Source organism: Exserohilum turcica, assembly GCF_000359705.1.
Source record: "Exserohilum turcica Et28A unplaced genomic scaffold SETTUscaffold_4, whole genome shotgun sequence".
Taxonomy (NCBI): Eukaryota; Fungi; Ascomycota; class Dothideomycetes; order Pleosporales; family Pleosporaceae; genus Exserohilum; species Exserohilum turcicum.
The window spans coordinates 1974264-1993517 of record NW_007360247.1 but is presented as its reverse complement, the minus strand read 5'-3'; the positions used below and the strand labels follow the sequence as shown (position 1 = coordinate 1993517).

Genomic DNA, 19254 nt, shown 5'->3' with positions numbered 1-19254 from the left:
TCGCAAACTCGCCCCAATTATGGCAGATGGATCCAATAGCTTCGAGATGGAACCGGTCCCAGGGACGGTCCACCTGGTGGACCTAGACCATAGCATGCAAGCCCGACATGCGGAAGATGGAGATATTATCCTGAATCCAGCGCCCTCGAACCACCCTGATGACCCGCTCAATTGGTCTCCACGCCGCAAACTCGCGTCTACCATCTGTGTCAATCTGTGCGTGTGTGCCTGTCTATCAAGATACAATATCAAAGACTAACACTCTGTAAAGCTATACATGGATGACTGGCATCGCGGTATCAACAGTGTATTCCGTACTCGTGCCCCTTTCAAAGGCCTCAGGCGTCTCTGTCTCCACGCTGAACGAAGGCACTGGGTACATGTTTCTCTTTCTGGGCTGGGGTCTGCTTTTCTGGCAGCCCTTTGCCCTGCGATACGGCAAGAGACTGACATTTCTGATATCTATTGTTGGAGCCATTGGAACAAGCATTTGGAGGTAGGTAACGAAAAGAAAACGAAGAAAAAAAAACCGGCTATGTTTTCCCGGTTTTGTAATTTTTTCTTTTCTTTTCTTTTGCTGACTGACGAGTTCACTCTAGTGCGCATGTTAAAAGTAACGGCGAGTGGATTGCCCGATGCATCGTTACGGGCTTTTTTGTCGCTCCTGTGGAAGCGTTGCCTGAGATCTCGGTCACGGATGTATACTTCACGCATCAGCGGGGCTTCTACATGGGCTTCTATGCGTTGTCGCTGGCGGGCAGTAATTACTTTGCCCCCATCATCAGTGGCTTCATCGCCGAGGGCCAGGGCTGGCAGTGGGTTTTCTACTGGCCAGCGATATTCCTGGCTTTTACATTGGTCTTTCTGTTCTTCTGTATGGAAGAAACAAACTACGTTCGCAGAATTGATGGCGTTGCCGTCAGGACTGATGCTTCGACAGCTGCTGTGGCGGATGAAGAAAAGGCCAATCTGGCAACTACACAGACAGCCGCGAGTGAGGAGGGGGGAAGACCTTCAACCAAGACTTTTGTCCAGAAGCTTTCCCTCTGGCAAACCTGCCCAGGCCCTAGTGTCTTCGAGCGAGCAAAGCGTAGTCTAGCCTACCTCGCCTGGCCCGTCATCTTCTATTCAGGGTTCAGCTACGGGTCATACCTGATATGGTTCAACGTGCTGAACGCAACGACGTCCATTATCCTCGGTGGCCCCGGCTACAACTTCAAGCCCTCGATGGTTGGCCTCAGCTACGTATCGTGCTGCATCGGCGTCGTCGCAGGCGCCCTTTTTTCGGGGCGTTTCAGCGACTGGCTCACGATCAAACTCGCCCGCCGCAACAACGGTGTGATGGAAGCGGAGCATCGCTTGTGGCCATTTGCCCTCTGTCTAGTCATGGTACCCGCGTTCCTCATCCTATGGGGTGTGGGTGCCGCACACGGCGTACACTGGTTTGGCCTCGTCTTCGCAATGGCCTGTGTCGCTTTCACTTCGTCGGTTGGCGTGACTATCAGCGTCAACTACATGATTGACAGCTACCATGACATCAGTGGTGATGCAATCGTCACGGTGATTCTCATTCGCAATACCATGTCGTTTGCCATCAGTTACGGGTACCTCAGCCCCCCTCCCCTCCCTCCCCTCCGCTCACGCCATAGAAGCTCACATTGCTGATGTGTAACAGTATAACCCCATGGCTAAGACACCTCGGCTACCAAAACTGCTTCATCTCCGCCGCGTTTGTCGGCATGGCTGCCTCGGCGGTATTCCTGTTCATGATCAAGTATGGAAAGGGCATGCGTGTCAGGAGCAGCAGTAAGTATTACAGCATCGTCAATGCCGAGAAGCACGTGTTGTAACGGTTGCCTTGGTTGCATCGAATTCGGTTGTCCGATGATGCACATTGCCGCCGCATTAGATTCTAGAATCAGGTAAATGGAATAGAGCATTAGCTAGACGGTTCGGGACTAAGGGCCCCGAGTGACGTGAAACTGATGACATATCCGCCTGAGGGAGCTCGAGCAAGAGAGCATCGTCTGTGTGGACTTCAAGTTGCGTTTCGACTGTAAAGCGACTAGTGTCGTTGATTACGATTCATCAATCATGGCATGACATGGCAAAGTTGATAGGCACAGAAGACATAAAAATTAAGGTAAATGGATACATAATCAAAGCATCTAATCGTAAAACACAAAGAATGCGCTCTCAGCCCATAGCAATGAGCTTAACTTTTATCATAAACATTCGTTAAGTCAATCTAGAGTGCGAAAAGCACAAACACCGCCAGACCGCCAAGCTGAACCGCCATCCGAAGTGGAACGCTAAGCTCGCTACCAGCACCCTCGAAAGGCTGGGGTGTAGGCTTGCCTCCCTTGCCACCAGTGGGGCTGGCCATGCCTCCAGTTCCCTTGGGGCCAGCCTTTCCGTCCACCTGGAAGAAGTTTGCTGCAACCGGGGCGCTCAAAGAATGCTGCTTCATAAAAGCATTGATGTCAAAGTTGATACGGGCAGTCATGTTGGCAAATGTCGAGGCCGGGACTTGGAGTTTATCGGGCTGCATGAACAAGAGCTCGACATAGCGATGGGCCATCGTGTCCGTTGCTGGCGGGTTTGGGGAAATGTATGGTGCCGGGCCTTTCTCAGTCGACTGGAGAAGCGTCGTCGTTCCGTTGGCTTTGCCCTTGGCTGCCTTGAAGCCGGTCGTCATGTCGTGGAGAAGTACGCGGCGTTTAGTGCTACCGTTGCCGGGTGGCACGTCCAAGTCCAGCATAACGAACATGAATGTGCCGGCCATGTTGGCTTCTGCGCCCGTTAGACCAATTGTGGGTGCGGCGGCGACATCTGAACAAATTAGCCATGTTTATTGATAGTCACGTGAGGCACTTACCAGCTTTTGGAAGCATCTCTCCGGGGGTTTTGACGGTAACCGCTTTGAACATGACTTCGAGTTTGCTCTTGGCCTCAGGTGTGAAGCCCTTTGGTACTTGCGCCAGCGCAAGACCCATGAGGTTGGCTACGACTATCGACTTGGAGAAGTACATGATGTATGAGGAGTAATTGACGTGTGTGTGTTATTATTGAAGTCGGTGCGATAGGATGAAAGTGTAGAAGAAATGTTGCCCTGATGAGCCCAATGAGGGAATCTTTGGCCTAGTTATACAAGCACAGGCGTACGCGGCCCCGAGGCACAAATCCAGATGCCGTAGCACAGGCTGTCGCACTGCGATCAATGCGACTCATGGTTATTCTCCGTACGTAGGATGGTTCGCATACCCTTGAAACGGTTAGTGCACGAGGAAGCCGAACTGTCACACCTTGGCAAACATCGCGTTTACAAAGCCTAAAGCGTATCAAAGAAGGAATACTCGATTATTAGCCGGACTTTAAACCGCATGTGGCGCTGGGATCTAGGCAGTAGCAAGAGGCGCGGAGGAGCCTCAGACGTTTGGCTAGGCCGTTGAGGATGCCGCACGATTCCCGCCTCTTTGACAGTATTGGTTTGCGCGCCGCAGGCCCCGCAAGAATTGGTATGATGTCTTGTTGAGGCCGCTCATGGGCATGTCTGAACCGGTCTTTGGGGTCAGGCAAGTGTCGGCGTTGTCGTATCTCGGCCTTTTTCTTGGTTCAATTCGGGTCTCCAAGACGCCTCCCGGAACATGCTCAGCTCTTAGGCACCTGCACCTGCACAGGCAATCACTAGGTAGCTGGCGGAATCGGCGCCTGAGCGAAGATCACCGCCAATAGTCAGAATCATGGTTGTGCTTTCCAATGCTTCGCCTAAAGATGTGGACATGACGTGGTGACACGATGCAGTTGTTTTTGAAGCGGTGATTTTTCGCGAGGGGCAGCCTGGCCGGTTAAATTGGAGAGCTCGTTATGAACGTGTTTGGAATCTCAACGTAGGAGGACAGAATACGAAAAGATAGTTTGCGATGACGTTACCATTGTGACTTTCCACAAGGTTTAAAGATCTACACTTAGAGAGAAAACACGCTAGGTCACAGCCACTCACGTGATCGCGCGTACACAGCAGTCTGTGCTCCTAGCCTCGATGCCACCTTGCGGCCCTCACCACCGCGCAGCCTCCCCATGCTTTCGAAGATCGTCAATCGCAGCAGGCGGCGAGCATTGAACCTGTCTCTGCTGTACCGCAGACAAGGTTCGATGGCCACGCCCGCTTCCAACCAAGCTGCTGCCACTGTCAAGACAACCACGCCACATTGGCCTTTATCTTTCGCCCTACAACTGCCTGAACCCCAGCTCAGAGCTGCCCGCACCTACCGCTTCTCTCTGGAACCTGCTGCACCGCCAACATGGTGGAGCCACCGCTTATACCGGGGACCCGAAGGCAAGAAAGTCGAGATACTGTATAGCAAAACAAAGGCCGAATCAGAAGCCATCGCCCAGCGCTTTCTCGGTGAGCCCATTATTGGATTCGATATGGAGTGGCCGTGGGACGATTGGAAGAGAGAAGGCTTGCAAAACAAAGTCGGTTTAATCCAAATTGCTTCTGAAGACAAGATCGGCTTAATCCACATCGGACTACATTCGGGAACGACGACGGAAGAGATCATAGCACCGACATTGAAAAAGCTCATTGAAGATCCAAAGGTTGGAAAAGTGGGCGTCAGTATACTCGCCGCGGACTTCGCTAGACTGAGTCGGTTCTTTGATCTCAAGCCAAAAGGTGCTCTTGAGTTGAGTCATCTGTACCGATTGGTCAAGTTTGGGCCACAGAAGCCAGAACTCGTCTCCGTCAAACTTGTGAGTTTGGCGCAACAAGTCGAGGCACAGCTTGGGTTGCCATTGTACAAGGGCAATGTGCGGACAAGTGATTGGAGTAAGCCGCTGTCGCAGAAGCAAATCGACTATGCAGCTGGAGATGCGTACGCCGGATACATGCTGTACAAATGTATGAATGCGAAGCGCCTGGCAATGAGGCCTACTCCTCCTCCGCCAATAGACGCGGGGAAATATCCAGGCAGAAAAACGTCGAGAGATGATCCCATCATTTTAGACGTTGGGGATGGCACCACCATCACAACGGAGGAATTTTTTGGGGTCAAGCCTGCGAAGAGCGTGACACCATTGACAGCACCAGTCCCAGAACCAACTACAGATCCACTTGATGCTACATCGCAGGCCCTGTATGATGCGTTACTCGCGCGCCGGGCGCTTGTTGCTGAGAAAGCAGGCATACAACCAACGCAAGTCATTCACGATTCTATACTCAAAGCCATTGCACTCGCGCGCCCCCATGACACGCCTAGCCTTCTTGCAGTCAAAGGCATCGGCAAGGTTCAGCAATCAAAGTACGGCGACGGTTGGCTCGAGGTTGTTTCACTTTTCCTAAAAGCCAATGACATCGAGCTACCGACCAGCGCTGCCGACCCTTCAGCGTCAAAGACGGAAGCACCAGCTCCTCAGACTTTACTGCGGACCCAGAAACAGCGTCAAGTTTCTGTAGACTCATCTTCGTCTTCATCATCCCCGGCGTTCGATGACCCCCCAGTTCCCAAGGCCCCCCAGCTACGCACAGGTCTCTCATTCACCCTAGCTGAATCGTCGCTCGGCGCAACCAGCACAGCACTAGACAGCAAAGACGCCGACTACAACTCTGACGACAGTCTCCCATCGCTCGACTTTGACACGCCTCAAATCGCCACATCCATAGCCTCCAGCGCAAAGCGCAAACGGAACGAGAGTCCAACAGAGCCACAATCACAAAAACAAAAACAATACAACAGAACCCACGGCTCGCCTGTTCAAACTCCACCACACCCTGAAACCCCGCACTCCACAGCGGGCCCATCACAACCTCCGCCAGCACTCGGCGTGTCAAGCTCCGCTTCCCGCCGCCGCACCGGCACCATCGCCACACCAACCCCAGCCTCGTCTTCGACCGCAAAGTCAAAATTCCCTCGGCCCTTTTCAAACGACCCCTCCATATCGCACGCCCGCGCCGTGTCTCAGGCCCTCGGAAATAATATCGTTGCTGGTACGAGTACGTCGTCGCGTCAACCTTCTGCAACGACAACAACAACAACAGCACAACCAGTGCCCATCGCCTCGGATCCCGAGCTCGCTTCTCGCATCGCAAAATCTAAACTCCTGGCTTTTAGTAACCTCGTCGCGAGTAAGCTGGCGGCGGAGAAGAAGAAGCGCCTGCAGGACCGCGACCACGACTCATCTGCTGCTGTCAGTGCGCCCCAACTCGTCACACCGCATACGCTCGACTTGATTGTGCAGGCGCGGCCGCAGACGCAGGCGGAACTGGAGCGCATACCTGGTGTCGACGGATTACTCGTGGCGTGTGAGAAGACGGGCATGAATTTGTTGAGGAACGTGGTGAAATTTGTGGGAGCGGGAAGCAATGAGCAGGAGGCCAGGCCTTCAGATAAGCAACAAACGCATTTTTAAAATGCGTAAAGGAATTGATCTGAAAAACTCCTCTCTCGTTATCTACTCCCCCTAACTTTGCCATTCTTGCTAGTGGTTTCCTCTGATAACTGCCAGTACTTGCTGTATGAGTGCTTTCGACATGCTAACGCAGTGGCTTCCATAACGCAGTACAAAAGTCCATCCCTTTCCCCTAACTATGTGGTTTTTGCTTCGTATCCGCTGTGCCTATGGAGAAAGATCCTGTTAGGTTATTAAAACTCATTCCTTGAACATAACAATGTACTCACACCAAGTGCTCCGAGCAGCACATTTAGATAGAACCCTGGTGAAGAATCTCAATGTTTTCAGAAATTTTGTTCTTCTTTCCACTCCAAGCGGAGACAGTCAGCACTAGCGCGATCGCTACAAAGGAATATAATGCAGTATGCTGCTGCGACGGTGTAATAACGACAATTTTCTTTGTCTTTCAACATGAGCTCACGCTCCAAGGACAACTTGAATTCTTCCGGTGTATGATTTTTGGCTTTGATGTCCACTTTTGGAAGGTTTTAGATAGGAAGGTTCCCTCCCGCCGTGTGATATGGAGAGGCTAGGTGGTTGGATGTATTGTGTTTCTGTTTCCGTGACATTTTTCGAACCATCAAGGCGAAACAGTATGTATGAGTAATGAGAATGAGTAAAAGCGTCGTAGTGATAACCAATTGTCTGTCGTTGCTGTGGCATCTTGCGAACTGTCACTGCGAATGTTGTGTGCGTAATTAGGATGCGCAAAATTGTCGTGGAGATAGGATGTTGTCGGTTCATTGTCCCTCGAAACATTTTTTCGAATCGTAATCGCAAAAGGAGTAAAACTAACGAGAACGAGTAAAACTGTCATAGTGATGACTGGTATCCCGTTATTGAAGAGACGTTTTCCGAATCGTCAATGCGAAAGTAGTATGTGTGTGATGATGAGGATGAGAAAAAAAAGTGTGGTGGTGAAGGAATGAAGCTGGTTCATCGTAGCGAAGGGGGGCTTTATGTTCGTCATTCGGGGTTTAGATGCAGGTACGCTCGTGTTAACATTGGCAGGTGGAAAAGAGGCACGTAAACATCAAGCATGGGTTAGTAATTTCCACATGTAGAACAAGTCAGTTGGTACCCGGTCAATGGTGCAGGAACGGTAACCAATTATCTACGTAATCAAAACCTAGGTGAAGGCTGGGAAGGTATGGGTTTTTATTGATAGCAACAGTCTTATTGATAGCAACACATACGTTTAAGCCCACATGGCTCTGAACTTGGTGTCAAAATCCTCCTTGAGAGCCTTGAACGCTTTCAACACGTTGAGCAGACCCTCGCCTTCTTCCCAAGCAGGGGGCTCCTTGTCTTCATTGTCCTCTGCGTCCCAGCTCTCCTCGACCTCAGACTCCTCAGAGTCGCTGCCCATTTCGTCTTCCCATGATTCCTCTACCTTCTTCTTGAGCTTCTTCTTGGGCTGTATAGTAAGTTCTTGCTTTACAGGGCCCTTATTTGACGAGCCAGATGTGGTGGCACTAGCTTCAGTTGCAGTGTCACTTGGCAGCATCTTGTCTTCTCGGTTCTCTTCTTCTTCGTCTCCACCACCGCGGATATCGATGAAGTCCAGGTCCGATTCTGTGGCCAGACCCAAGAAGCTGGACAAGCTGGTAGTGATGGTCGCCAGCGTCATACTCAGGTCATTGAGCACGAACCATACATCTCCACGGCGGATCTTGTTGGCCTTTATGAGGGCCTCGACATCTCCATGCATAAAGAAGTCATACAGATATGCGTTGAGAGGCAATTCAGAGTCTTCGGGGTACAGACCAACGTGAGGTACGACGGCTTCCTCTAGGAAGACACCGGAACGGCTAGTAGAGCATAGATCATGAAGAGACTCAAACTTGTCGTCGTATCCGGACAGCGCAACGAACGCCGAGCGAGCCTTGATATTTTGGACCTGGTTTTGGTCCGACTTGGGGGTCTTGCTACCGACCGTGACGGCGGTCAACGGAAGGGTGTTATCCGGCTCTGGTACGTGCTGATCGACGAATGTGCGCACGTAAGCTGTGAATATATCGAGCGTAGTCTTGTTGTGACGGCGCAAAACATTCGCAGCTGTCTCTGGCATTGCTGGTAGAAACACGATTGATGGGCTCTTCTTGACCACCTCCTGCACGTACTCCTCATCCGCTTGTCGACAGTGACGCCGGCCAAACAAGTGTGACATTGTGAGCATAAGCTCACGAAGGACCGACTCCTTGTTTGTGTCAATCTTGGCGCACAGCTCATGGAAGTATCCGTCCTTGAGCAGGGCATGGAACGCAAACGATGAATTCTCGGTGAAATAAAGATGAGAAACTGCGCCAGCAAAGTTGAGGGGAATACCCTGCGCATCCAAAAGATACTGCCTGCGGAGATACTCGATTGAGAATCGCAAATGGTGGAGTACTGTCATCTTCGCATCCTGTCCGCCTAGATACAATCGCGGTTGTGACAGCAGGGCGTTGACGCAGCGGACGGCAAATGGTGCATTCTCCGATGAGTTCAACAAGGTGAACAACCGTAACACCAAAGTTGTTGTAATGGGGAAGTGGCCATTGAGATCGGGTAATCGGGAGCTGATGAGTTTGTGAATCTTGCTGAGCGACACGCCGTGGAATACGACGTTTCCAAGCATGTCGAAACCACGACGACCAGCACGACCAGCGGCCTGACGGAAGTTGAGAGCGGTCAAGAAGACGGAATCTCCTGAAAAGACAACAGTCTTACATGGCATGTTGATACCCAAGGCAAGCGTACCTGTTGCGATAACCACGCGCAGGTAGCCTTTGCGGAAGAGCATTTCAACACAGTACCGGTACTTGCGGTTCATACCAGCGTGATGCACACCGATTCCGCGCATAAGACCATCAATCAGCCATTCTTCCACGCCACGGTAGCGCAGCTCCTTTGCATGCACTGCAAACTCTTCTTGTGACAACTTTTTATGATCGGCAAAGTGGAAGCCATCAAGAGGCTTGTTCGGGTCAAATGAAGCAAAAGCGCTGACTTCGACGTTGGCCGCTTCCTTCATTTGATCCTGCTTGGTCATGCCCTTGGAAGCATCTCCGCGAAGGCCCTGCTTCTCACGTCGCTGAACCTCCTTCTTCCACTCTTCCCACTGCTGCAGCTTGATTTTCCACTTGGGGCTTGTCTCTTTCCAGGCAACTTCGGCGTCTACAAGTTGCTTCATGAGCGTACGGCACATCTTCTCGCAAATGGCGCGGTCGTAGTTGAAGATGATACCTGGCAGAGCATCTTGTTGCTGCAGGTCAGCTAAGAGGGGAAGTATGCTTGAAATGTCATGATTGATCTCCATTCCCAGCTCATCCACCTCTCCATTGTTATCGACCTCCTCTTCTTTGACGTCGTCGATGGGGTGATCTCCGAGTTTCTTCAGCGGACCGCTGAGGTCCTCGCGCACTTTCTCAAATGGTGACGCCTCATCCGCCATCCAAGCGGTAAGCAGTTTCTTGAGACCATCTTGCCATTTAATGATGTCCGCCTTCTTGATAACGGTAGGAAGGACCTCAGATGGGTTGAGCGACTTGTCGACGGGGTAATCCTTGGTTTGGTACTTGCACATAGTCTGCCACAGTGTAAGACAGTCCCGAGCTTCGAGGGATAGGTCGCTAGGAAGACCTCGGCTCCTGTTGATCAAGCTTGCAACAGGGTGCAAGAACGCAAAATCCGTGTGCTCGTCTAGACCCAGCTGTGCAAAGGATCGGTTCGCTGGGAGGGGGAGGTAGCTGGCTGGGTTACGCTTCGCAGGTGGTGTGTAGACGAACTTTCGAAGATCAGAGTATCGGTGCGGATGCTGTACCATTACCAACTCGTTACCGGCAGCCTTTTGTGTAGCTGAAAGCCAGTGGTTGAAAGACTCTGCATTACCAATCGTTGCAGAGAGGGCAATGATGGGGCAAGGAGCCATGAGCAGCAATTGCTCCCAGATCAATCCATCTTCAGCTTGACCAATGCAGTGAACTTCATCAAAGATGATCCATTTGACCCTCTCAGACCAACCCTTTGCGTTACTAGGCGCCAACAGCATGATCTGTAAGATGTGGGGCACCGTTACCAGGATCTGGCATCCAGTAGGGTTGTTGATCCGGTAGTCTCGCGTGTGAATACCCCACACAGACTGGCTGTATTTGTAGTTCTTGGAAAAGCGAGCTTGGATTTCAGCGGCAATCTGGTTGACCAGGGCCTTTGTCGGAGCAACATAAACCAGCACATCTTCGTTGTTGGCTTCCAGGACTTGTTTCATGGCATAGAACGATATGAATGTTTTACCAGCCGACGTTGGTGCAATAACGAGCAGGCTGCGGCGAGCATCAATCTCATCAAGCACTCGTCGCTGCCACGCATCTGGCTCAAACGGTACACGAGAGTCTGGTGCAGAGTCAATCGTTCGGTCAAAGTAAGGTCCACAATGAAGAAGCTGGAACTCTTCTGGGGATAGTGTCAGGGCAAGGTCTGATACTAAGGTCTCTTCCAAGGCCTGTCAAAGTCAGCAACGAGAACAGGAGACAAGTGGTGTTGAAGAGCGCGTGATGATGCAAGTCGGCGTAAGCAATACGCATCTTTCAGACAATATTTTACTTACAAATTTGAAGGGGAGCTTCCGATCGCCTTGTGTTGATGGTACCTGCAGCTTAGGCAACTTCAAGCGCTCTATAGTAGCTTTGAGGCATATCGCAATGGTCTTAGTAACAGTCTCGTGGTTACAGAGAGTGCGCGAAGTGTCGAAGAGGAGTGCTGCAACATAGACACCTTTGTCCTTGGTACCATCGCGGCAATGACGCAGCCACATCTCCAAGAGGACATTGAGCATGTAAATGCGCACATCGGCACCAATTACCTGGCGCTGAGCCTCGTTGCGGTCCGCCAGGTATTGTCTGGCCTTGTTGTATCGGGAAGCCAGATCGACCTGCTTTTCGAACCCAGCGCAAGAAACCGTCCAGGCCTGGTACCACTGCTTTGCATTCTCCTCATCCTTTCGCTTTGAGCTTGCTGCAATATTATCTAGCATAGCCTGCTTTGAAGCGTTGATGTTCTTGGAGCTTTGCCTCTGCACTTGCTTGGGGCGCTTGCTCTCTACACTTGCCGGCATGGGTTTCGATTTGTCTCCAAGAGTGATGACCTCGGGGTCTAGAACTTTGCCCACAGCATTGGTCAGACTGGCGGCGTACGAAGTCATCTCAGCCATGAAGAATTGATTCCGGCGGAGTGCTTTCTTTGCAATCTTAGGATCCTTCTCCACAACCACTCTGGACTTTGGGTTCAGAGATTTCTGATTGTGCCAATGCGTCACTTCACGAAAGATTGTAGCCGACGTCGGGTCTGCCTTGGCGCCGGAGCGAGATACCTCCAGGTGTATCGGGGCTAGATGTTTATCGAAAATGCTGTTTGAGAAGGGCAAGACTTTGTACTTGAAGCTTTCGTCGTCGTTGCTGGTCTCCGATGAGTCTTGTGCAGCCGAGGACGTGCTTGGCTGCGATGGGATCTCGAGGCCGTTGAGAGCTTTTGTAGCCTTAAGAAGGGTCTCAAAGTGCGCACTAGGCGTTGGTGAATCGGTACGCGCATATAAAGCGAACAGTCGTCCATCGATAAGGTCAGCTAGATCGCAATCTGGGTGACCAGCGAAAGCTTCTGTCCATGCTGGACTGCAGATGAACTTGCGTGCTTCGCGACAGAAGTCTATGATGAAGGTGTTGACCTCTTCAGGAATTTCCTGGTGTTCGATGATACGCTCCGACAGAGCTAGCTCTGAAAGCGCTGCTGCCTGGTGCAGTAGTATAGAAGTCATGTTCGCGTCTGAGGCAGAAAGCTTTGAAGCGACTAGCACCGTCAGATACTCACGCTCGGTCAGAGGCCGATCGGAGGACTCTCTAATTGTCTGTATGAAGCCGCGCATGTGCGACAGATCGACAATATCAGTGAGGTTCCTTGTCGGATGAGGAACCTAGCTTGGGTGTCAGTATATTGTAGATGACGTCATAGTGGTCTTGATGTACTTACTGCTGAAGAAACATCGAGAGTCATGGAACGCGCATGCTCTAGGACAGTGGTCACAACCTTTGTGTCCAGCCATTCGAGACCATTAACGAGTGCGGCACTGTAGCCACGTTGCATCATGCCGTAGATAAAAGTACGAAACGACGACTTGTACGTCTGATGTCGCTCCTTTACACTTGTATCCTCTGATTGGAGAGAGCCGAGATCATTCTGCAGTAGCATCCTCTTTCGAATGTCCGTGAACGAGGCACCATCATGACAAAGCACAAAGTAGATGTCGGTAGCACGCAGGTAGTCTGCGAATTCGTCTGAAGACGTGGAAGGGAAAGTATGGACCTCGGTCTCTTCGACAGCATCTGGCAAGTGGACCTGGAGATGGCGAATGATGGCTGCTCGTGCAAGCAGATACTTTTCGCTAATGGTGGGGGATGCATCTTGAGGCACGCAAAGATCTTGGTGTTCGTCGAAGAAAGCAATGTGGAAGTTGCAGCTCCGCGAAATGAGGCCCTGCAGAAATTTCTCGACAGCGTACGAGGCGTGTAGCAATTGGTAGCCCGAGGAGAAGTCGAGATGTGGGTCGCTAAAGCATTGAAGCAGGAGTGATTCGCCGTGCACGAGGAATCGCTCACTTCCTGCAAAGTCGCCTACCAGGTCGACCCGGCGGCTGTAGAGATCTGAGTACCATTGGAGGATGTGCTCGGCGGTATCCTGTTTGTCGGCAGCCATGGTGAGTCTGCACGAGGGCCGAGGGGGATGAAGCGGTTGGGTGGACAGGGAGATGGCAGAGAGAGGGGTGTTATCTCCAGTGGCAGCTGTGACGGTGGGTAACCGCTAGTGGCGTATAGTGGGACTGGTCGATCACGTGCCACGGACCAAACAAACTGGGCGGCGGCGTGCGTGTGAGGAGCCGCTGTGGGTGAATCCGAAGTAAGCCTGAGGGAGGCAGGGGAGGCAGAAGCAGAAATGAGGCAACGCGGGCGGGCGGTAGGGTGTGCACGCACGTTGAATCAGACGTTACTGTGAACTGGAGTGGAGCCGCACGTCTGGACTTGCGAATTTGGCAAAGCCGAAAAGGCGACGCGACTAGTGCGCGCTAATCAGTAAGCGAGGTGGGGGGGGAAGCCCCAGCGGCATTTCTTAGCACTGACAGCGAAGTGCGTTGGCTGGGCCATTGACAGGTCTGCTGGCTCGCGTGGTGGGGACCGGAACTGGTCCGCCCGTCTCTGCTACCCAGCGGGGTCTCGCAGGGCCGCCAATCCTTGCACAGCAGTGAGAACAGATGCCTCTGAGGGAACAATCAAAGGCTTGTGTGGATATTATTTGTATTGGCGAAAAGGGTGCTGGGCCATGCTCTACGAACAAGAGAGAGAGAGAGAGAGAGAGAGCACATCCGCAAAGACCAGCCGCACAAGAACACGGTTACCAATGTACCCAAACACTCCAGCGCCCCGCTGACGCCCTGGACAGGCAAAGCGACGTACAACGAAAAGCTTCCAAAAGCCCTGCTAGAACCCGGTCTTCGCAGGCCATGTTACCAGCACAGAATACCTGACAAAGCCCGGCGTGGCCGGCAAAGGCCTGAACAACGGAGGTAAATGAGCCAATCAAGAGGCGATGCGCATCACCCTCGGTGGGCAAATGCTGTACGAGAAGAAGTGCAGTTTGGCTTTTGTAGAAGAAACGTCAGACAGGACAGGGCGAGCACAGTGTGGACTGCTTACCGAGTTCGCTACACTGAGATAGACTCTAGATGTCAAGGGGCGCCAGCGACTCAATCTTGGTAGCACGTTAGCGAGATATAACACCCCCTGGAACACTACTCACAGAGACGATGCGACTCCAGTGAGCAGGGCTTGGTGGGGGCTGAGGGGGAGGTGATGGCGGGTCCTCTCTCGAGCGGTCTTGTGGCGGCATGGCAATGGCTGGGCTTGATCCGTCGTGGGCAGAGCGTGTGTTCACGACGTCAGGCGTGTTGCCAGTCGTGCATGTAGTCAACATGATCGTGGTGGCAGGGGATACAGCTGAGAGCGAGGTGAAGAAACACGATGCGAGGAGTCAGAGTGGCTAGCCTGAGACTGTGGTTTGACCAAGACTGTGGAGAAAAGAAGGAGAAGAGTGTTCTGCAGGACAAAACGCTAAAGTAGTCTCGAGGTTAAATAGTCTGCGACGCAGCTCTCCTACGCCTCCAATCCAAGGCCTCTAGGGACCGTCTAGTGGCTTACACGGGCATATGTCAAGCTGGCGTGCCCAAACAGCCACGGAAAAGACAACCAGAGTCGCAGCGGCCCGAACGGATAGACGGGTGGCGTCAGGAAGTACCAAGTCCGGAGCGGTGGATTGAGCTGAGATTATGGCGGTTTGGTAGAACAGAAGCACCAGCAGCAAATCAAGACGTCACCCTGGTGCAGGGCAGTCCAGGCCGTGGGCCGGATACTGACCTTGGAGAAGGTAGGTAGAAAAACGTGGCGGCGGGCGACAGTTGAGTAACTGTGGCACAAACGGTGAGCAAGGGTGAGTACTGCCCTACGACGGCGAGGCGCCGGGGAAGACGATCCGCAGCCGTCACGGGCATTGGGTGACATTGGTGGGCAAGCTTGCTTTCTCTCCAAGGTCGCATTGCAAAAGGCGGTCTACAAGGCGTGCGCCAGATGGATACGCGAGAGGTGCTGTGGGATCGGATGTTCCAGCGGGCAAAGTCGCCCTCCAGGCCCAGGGCGACGCGGACGGCCATGGCTCCGTAGGTGTAATGCGAGCACCGGCTGGTGTGTCATGGACGGCAGAGGCTACCACGTGTGAAGTGGCCATGTTTGTCTATTCGCAAGTGAAGCAAACAGCGGGCCAATGGCAGCGGCCGTGGTTCAGTCGACATGTCTACACGCTTGTTGATGTGGATACGTGCATGCGCAGCGAGCGTGGGCATCGGTGTGAACGGGGCCTGGCCGCGCGTGAAGTGGCCGGGCGAGGTGATGGTGGTCATGGTAGGCGGTGGTAGTGGTAGTGGTGGTGGTGGTGGTGGTCATGGCGGGCATGGCGATGGAGGTGCCCAGGCGCTCGGACGGGGCGGCGCGCCAAGACAAACGCGCGGAGCGTCACCCACCACCCATCGCGACTTCCTCTGGGCGCAGATTGGGCAAGCACAAGCACCAGCCGGCCCTCTCGCAGCACGTCGTCGCCTCATCGTATATGAAACACGGGGATACACAGGCCTCAATTTCCGCGGCGGCTCCTCCCCACTGCTCTTGCATGCGCGCGTCCGACATGTGCTTCACTGGCTCGTAGGGCTAACAATCACAAACTCGGTCGCTGCGTCACCCGCCTGGTGATACCCTCGCCGCCCTCCCATCGGCCCCCTCTCTACACCTGCGCCTCGCCCGTGGCCCTGCCAACATGTCCTCAGTGGGGAATCCCGACAATGTGCGAGACGTGGCCGAATCTGTGGGCATCGCCTCACTCGCCGACAACGTCGTGGAAGAGCTAGCGCGCGACGTCGACTTCCGCCTGGCCCAGGTCCTGGAGGAGGCGCTCAAGTTTATGCGACACGGGAAGCGGACAACGCTGAGCACACAGGACGTATCCAATGCCCTAAAGGTGCTCAATGTGGAGCCTCTCTACGGCTACGAATCTACCCGACCGTTGCGCTTCGGCGAGGCTTCGCTGGGGCCCGGCCAGCCCTTGTACTATGTCGAGGACGAAGAGGTCGATTTCGAGAAGCTCATCAACGCCCCCTTGCCCAAGGTGCCACGGGAAATCACCTTTACAGGTACGCTACAGCTCCCGTTATTTGCTAAGCCCACTTGCTGACCCTTCGCCAGCCCACTGGCTCGCCGTAGAGGGTGTCCAGCCCTCCATTCCCCAGAATCCCAACACCAACACAGCCGACCTGTTACCCAAGGGCCCCAACGCAAACCCGCACCTGGCTGCCGCCAACGGGCTCGACAACGTCAATGTCAAGCCCCTCGTCAAGCATGTGCTGTCCAAGGAATCACAGGAGCTGTTCAACAAGCTGTCGGGCGCCCTTGTCGACGAGACCAACATTGAGTGGCAGAATGCAGCACTGGCTGCAATCTCGACCGAGCCCGGCATACATCAGCTGACAACATACCTCTTGAGCTTCATAGCCGAGAAGGTTACACATAATATGAAGAACCTGTTCATCCTCAGCCAAATGATGCGCGCTTCCGAAGCCCTGTTAAATAACCAGGCCATTTACCTCGACCCCTATGTCGCATACATGGTCCCACCCATCCTGACGTGCTGCATTGGCGGAAAGCTGGGGCCAGCAAACCAGCAGGTGCCGTCCAACGCCTCATCAGAAACGCTGAGCGGCGCAGCGCCCGACTACAGCCGCGCTGCTTCAGACGCCTTTTACCTGCGGACCTTTGCAGCACACCTGCTGAGAAACATTTGCAGGAAGCACGGCTCATCAAACCAAGGGCTGAAGTCCAGGATTGCCCGCACATGCCTGAAGCAATTCATGGACCCCGACAAAACAGTCGGTGCACATTTCGGCGCACTCCAAGCCCTGCTTCTTGTCCTAGGCCCTTCGGATGCGCTTCGAGGATTAATCCTACCCAACCTTAAAATGTACAATGACGATTTCCTATCAAAGAAGCTGGCCGACGAGAGCACTCGCCACGATGCCGAGATTTTGCTTGAAGTACTTGTCGGTTCCTTCCCCGCCCTCGTCCCAAAAGTTATCAGAGAAAAGGCCGAAAAGGCCAAGCGTGAGGGAACACACGAAGCACCTAATCTCGACGACGTGCGAGCGAGACTGATCGACAAGGTCGGCGACTTGGTAGCTGGACGTCTGATTAGTAAGAAGATGGACCTGGAAGTGCATGAAATTCTGAGCAAAGACTTTGATATTTGAAAATACACAAATTTCTTTTTTTCTACCAGTGACATGGCCTGGCGTTGTTCATTTTATTTTTCTGGGCTTTGTTTCATGGGGGGGGTGTTATTGATAATAAAGGCGTTGGCTACGCTTTTTGCATGATACCATGTTTTTTTTTTGCTCCCTCATACAGGCAGCAATTTTTCACTCGTCTACCTAGCTTTTACAAAGAAATACAGACGATGTATTTTTGAATTCCTCCTCTTCCTCGTTTCCCCCACGCCCATTACATTCCACCACTTCACCTTCACCCCTCCGACCGCCCAACAGGCAACAAAGCCCCAACCCCGGCCTCGCCCTCCCCTGCCACCCAGCGCTTCGTCCTTATCACAAGCCCATCCAGCCTCCCACGCCACACTGCCCCGGAATTCAGCACCCCCATTACCGCACTGCTACGCCCTGCAGTACCTGCTCCAAGAGCCTCCTCCATGCCATCCGTATCCCCAGTACCTAGACTCTGTCCCTGCGCCGTACCAACAGAAGAAGCGTCTACTGGTTTACCAGTCCGAAACGGCAAATCACTATGTATATATTGTTTCTCGCGAGAAGGCCGAGTGAAGAATGTGGATTTGGGTGAAAACGGACGGATGGGCGGTGTGCTGGTTTGATGCAGGTGTAGGGGTGATGGTAGGGTGTGAATTACCGGGATGTTTTCTTGGATAGAGTCGAGAGTGTGTGGTGGTGGTTGTGCGACGGTATCAGTGTTTTGTTGTTTGCTTGGCGGTTCTTCGTCTTGATGGGGTTGGTCTTTGTCTTTGTCTTTGTCTTCGTCTTCGTCTTCGTCGTCAATCGAGGAAGAATATGATGATGATGAAGAAGAAGAAGAAGAATAGCACGATCCTTTATCCTCCCCCTCACATTCTCCACTCCCCACTCCCCCTCTCCACCGCCACACCACGAACCCCAGCACCCAAACGCCCAACAACACAGCTCCCACACACAGTACAATCACATGTATACCGCAAGACGGCCCTGAAACACAGCGAGTCCCGCATCCTTGGTCCATTGTCGGCATCGCCATTACAACTTGACTGCGCTCCGCTGCTTGAGCCCGACCGTCCATGTGTATCTCCGGTAGCTGTGAATACGAGGAGAAATGCATGTGTCGGGGGATTGGGTACGGTGTTCCAGTTGCAGCTCCAGCTCCGTCTGGCTTTTCCTTTTCCTCTTGCTCTTCATCTTTTTCTTTACTTGCATCTGCATCTGCATATACATCTGCACATGTATCTTGCAGCGCCAGCGCTGTCGCCATGACTCCATCATCATCATCATCATCATCACATCCCCTTCCATCCCACAATCCCAACCCCAACCTCGACCCCAACCAACGAAACCGCCACAGCACATCCTGAACCCTTAAACCCAGCACCCCATCTTCTCCCTCATCCCCCTTCCGTCGTCCCCGCTGTTCCACTATCATCATCTTCTCCCCCCTTTTATTTTTCCCCCGCTGCTGCTGCTGCTGCTGCTGCACACACACCTCGCTACCACTCGTATATCGAGCTATTTTCCAGTCCAATGCGATTCTGTCTGTGGGAAGATGATGAAATTTTTGACTTTAGACTTGGAAGTGAATTCCCACCCTCCCTCAAAAAAAGGTTAAAGGTGAAAGGTTAAAGGTTAAAAAAGGGAAAAGAGGAAATAGATCAAAGTATACTGTATGTATGCTGTATCCCTCGTTTGCGCGAATCGCAGATTAAAAAGGGTTAATACTATAGTGAGGTGTATGTCATACATATATACATATATACATACATATATATATATATATATATGTATTACATGATGCACGCAACCAAGACAAGTACAGAAACAAGGAAACAAGAAACTAGAAAAACAAAGCAGCATACACACACACACACATAACGGGTAGGTCAGTATGTCCCGTTGTCTTGAACATGTCCATA

General features: G+C 52.6%; 7 protein-coding genes across 7 annotated transcripts; 3 read left to right on the top strand and 4 right to left on the bottom strand.

Annotated features, from left to right (window-relative positions):
* Nucleotides 1-19: 19 nt before the first annotated feature.
* Nucleotides 20-1850, top strand: SETTUDRAFT_92425 (uncharacterized protein; the record flags this gene model as incomplete). Its single annotated transcript, XM_008030391.1, has 4 exons — nt 20-216; nt 272-496; nt 600-1604; nt 1676-1850. 4 exons carry the CDS (start codon nt 20-22, stop codon nt 1848-1850), a joined length of 1602 nt encoding a protein of 533 aa, XP_008028582.1.
* A 398-nt stretch (nt 1851-2248) lies between these two features.
* Nucleotides 2249-3032, bottom strand: SETTUDRAFT_155508 (uncharacterized protein; the record flags this gene model as incomplete). Its single annotated transcript, XM_008030390.1, has 2 exons — nt 2249-2832; nt 2879-3032. 2 exons carry the CDS (start codon nt 3030-3032, stop codon nt 2249-2251), a joined length of 738 nt encoding a protein of 245 aa, XP_008028581.1.
* Nucleotides 3033-4305: 1273 nt separating this feature from the next.
* On the top strand, nt 4306-6363 carry SETTUDRAFT_58996 (uncharacterized protein; the record flags this gene model as incomplete). The annotated part of the gene is made up of 2 exons (XM_008029998.1): nt 4306-5826; nt 6073-6363. Coding segments are annotated over 2 exons (1812 nt in total), but the record flags the coding sequence as incomplete, so codon positions are not given.
* A 1254-nt stretch (nt 6364-7617) lies between these two features.
* Nucleotides 7618-13179, bottom strand: SETTUDRAFT_180272 (uncharacterized protein; the record flags this gene model as incomplete). Its single annotated transcript, XM_008030389.1, has 3 exons — nt 7618-10936; nt 11042-12400; nt 12457-13179. 3 exons carry the CDS (start codon nt 13177-13179, stop codon nt 7652-7654), a joined length of 5367 nt encoding a protein of 1788 aa, XP_008028580.1. The 3' UTR covers nt 7618-7651.
* Nucleotides 13180-14199: 1020 nt separating this feature from the next.
* On the bottom strand, nt 14200-14451 carry SETTUDRAFT_21583 (uncharacterized protein; the record flags this gene model as incomplete). Its single annotated transcript, XM_008029846.1, has 2 exons — nt 14200-14229; nt 14278-14451. The coding sequence occupies 2 exons, from the start codon at nt 14449-14451 to the stop codon at nt 14200-14202; spliced, it is 204 nt and encodes a 67-aa protein (XP_008028037.1).
* A 1170-nt stretch (nt 14452-15621) lies between these two features.
* On the top strand, nt 15622-17329 carry SETTUDRAFT_139124 (uncharacterized protein). The gene is made up of 2 exons (XM_008030388.1): nt 15622-16213; nt 16266-17329. Exons 1-2 carry the CDS (start codon nt 15841-15843, stop codon nt 17321-17323), a joined length of 1431 nt encoding a protein of 476 aa, XP_008028579.1. The 5' UTR covers nt 15622-15840; the 3' UTR covers nt 17324-17329.
* A 265-nt stretch (nt 17330-17594) lies between these two features.
* Nucleotides 17595-18599, bottom strand: SETTUDRAFT_33226 (uncharacterized protein; the record flags this gene model as incomplete). Its single annotated transcript, XM_008029923.1, has 1 exon — nt 17595-18599. The coding sequence occupies one exon, from the start codon at nt 18597-18599 to the stop codon at nt 17595-17597; it is 1005 nt and encodes a 334-aa protein (XP_008028114.1).
* Between the last annotated feature and the right edge of the window lie 655 nt (nt 18600-19254).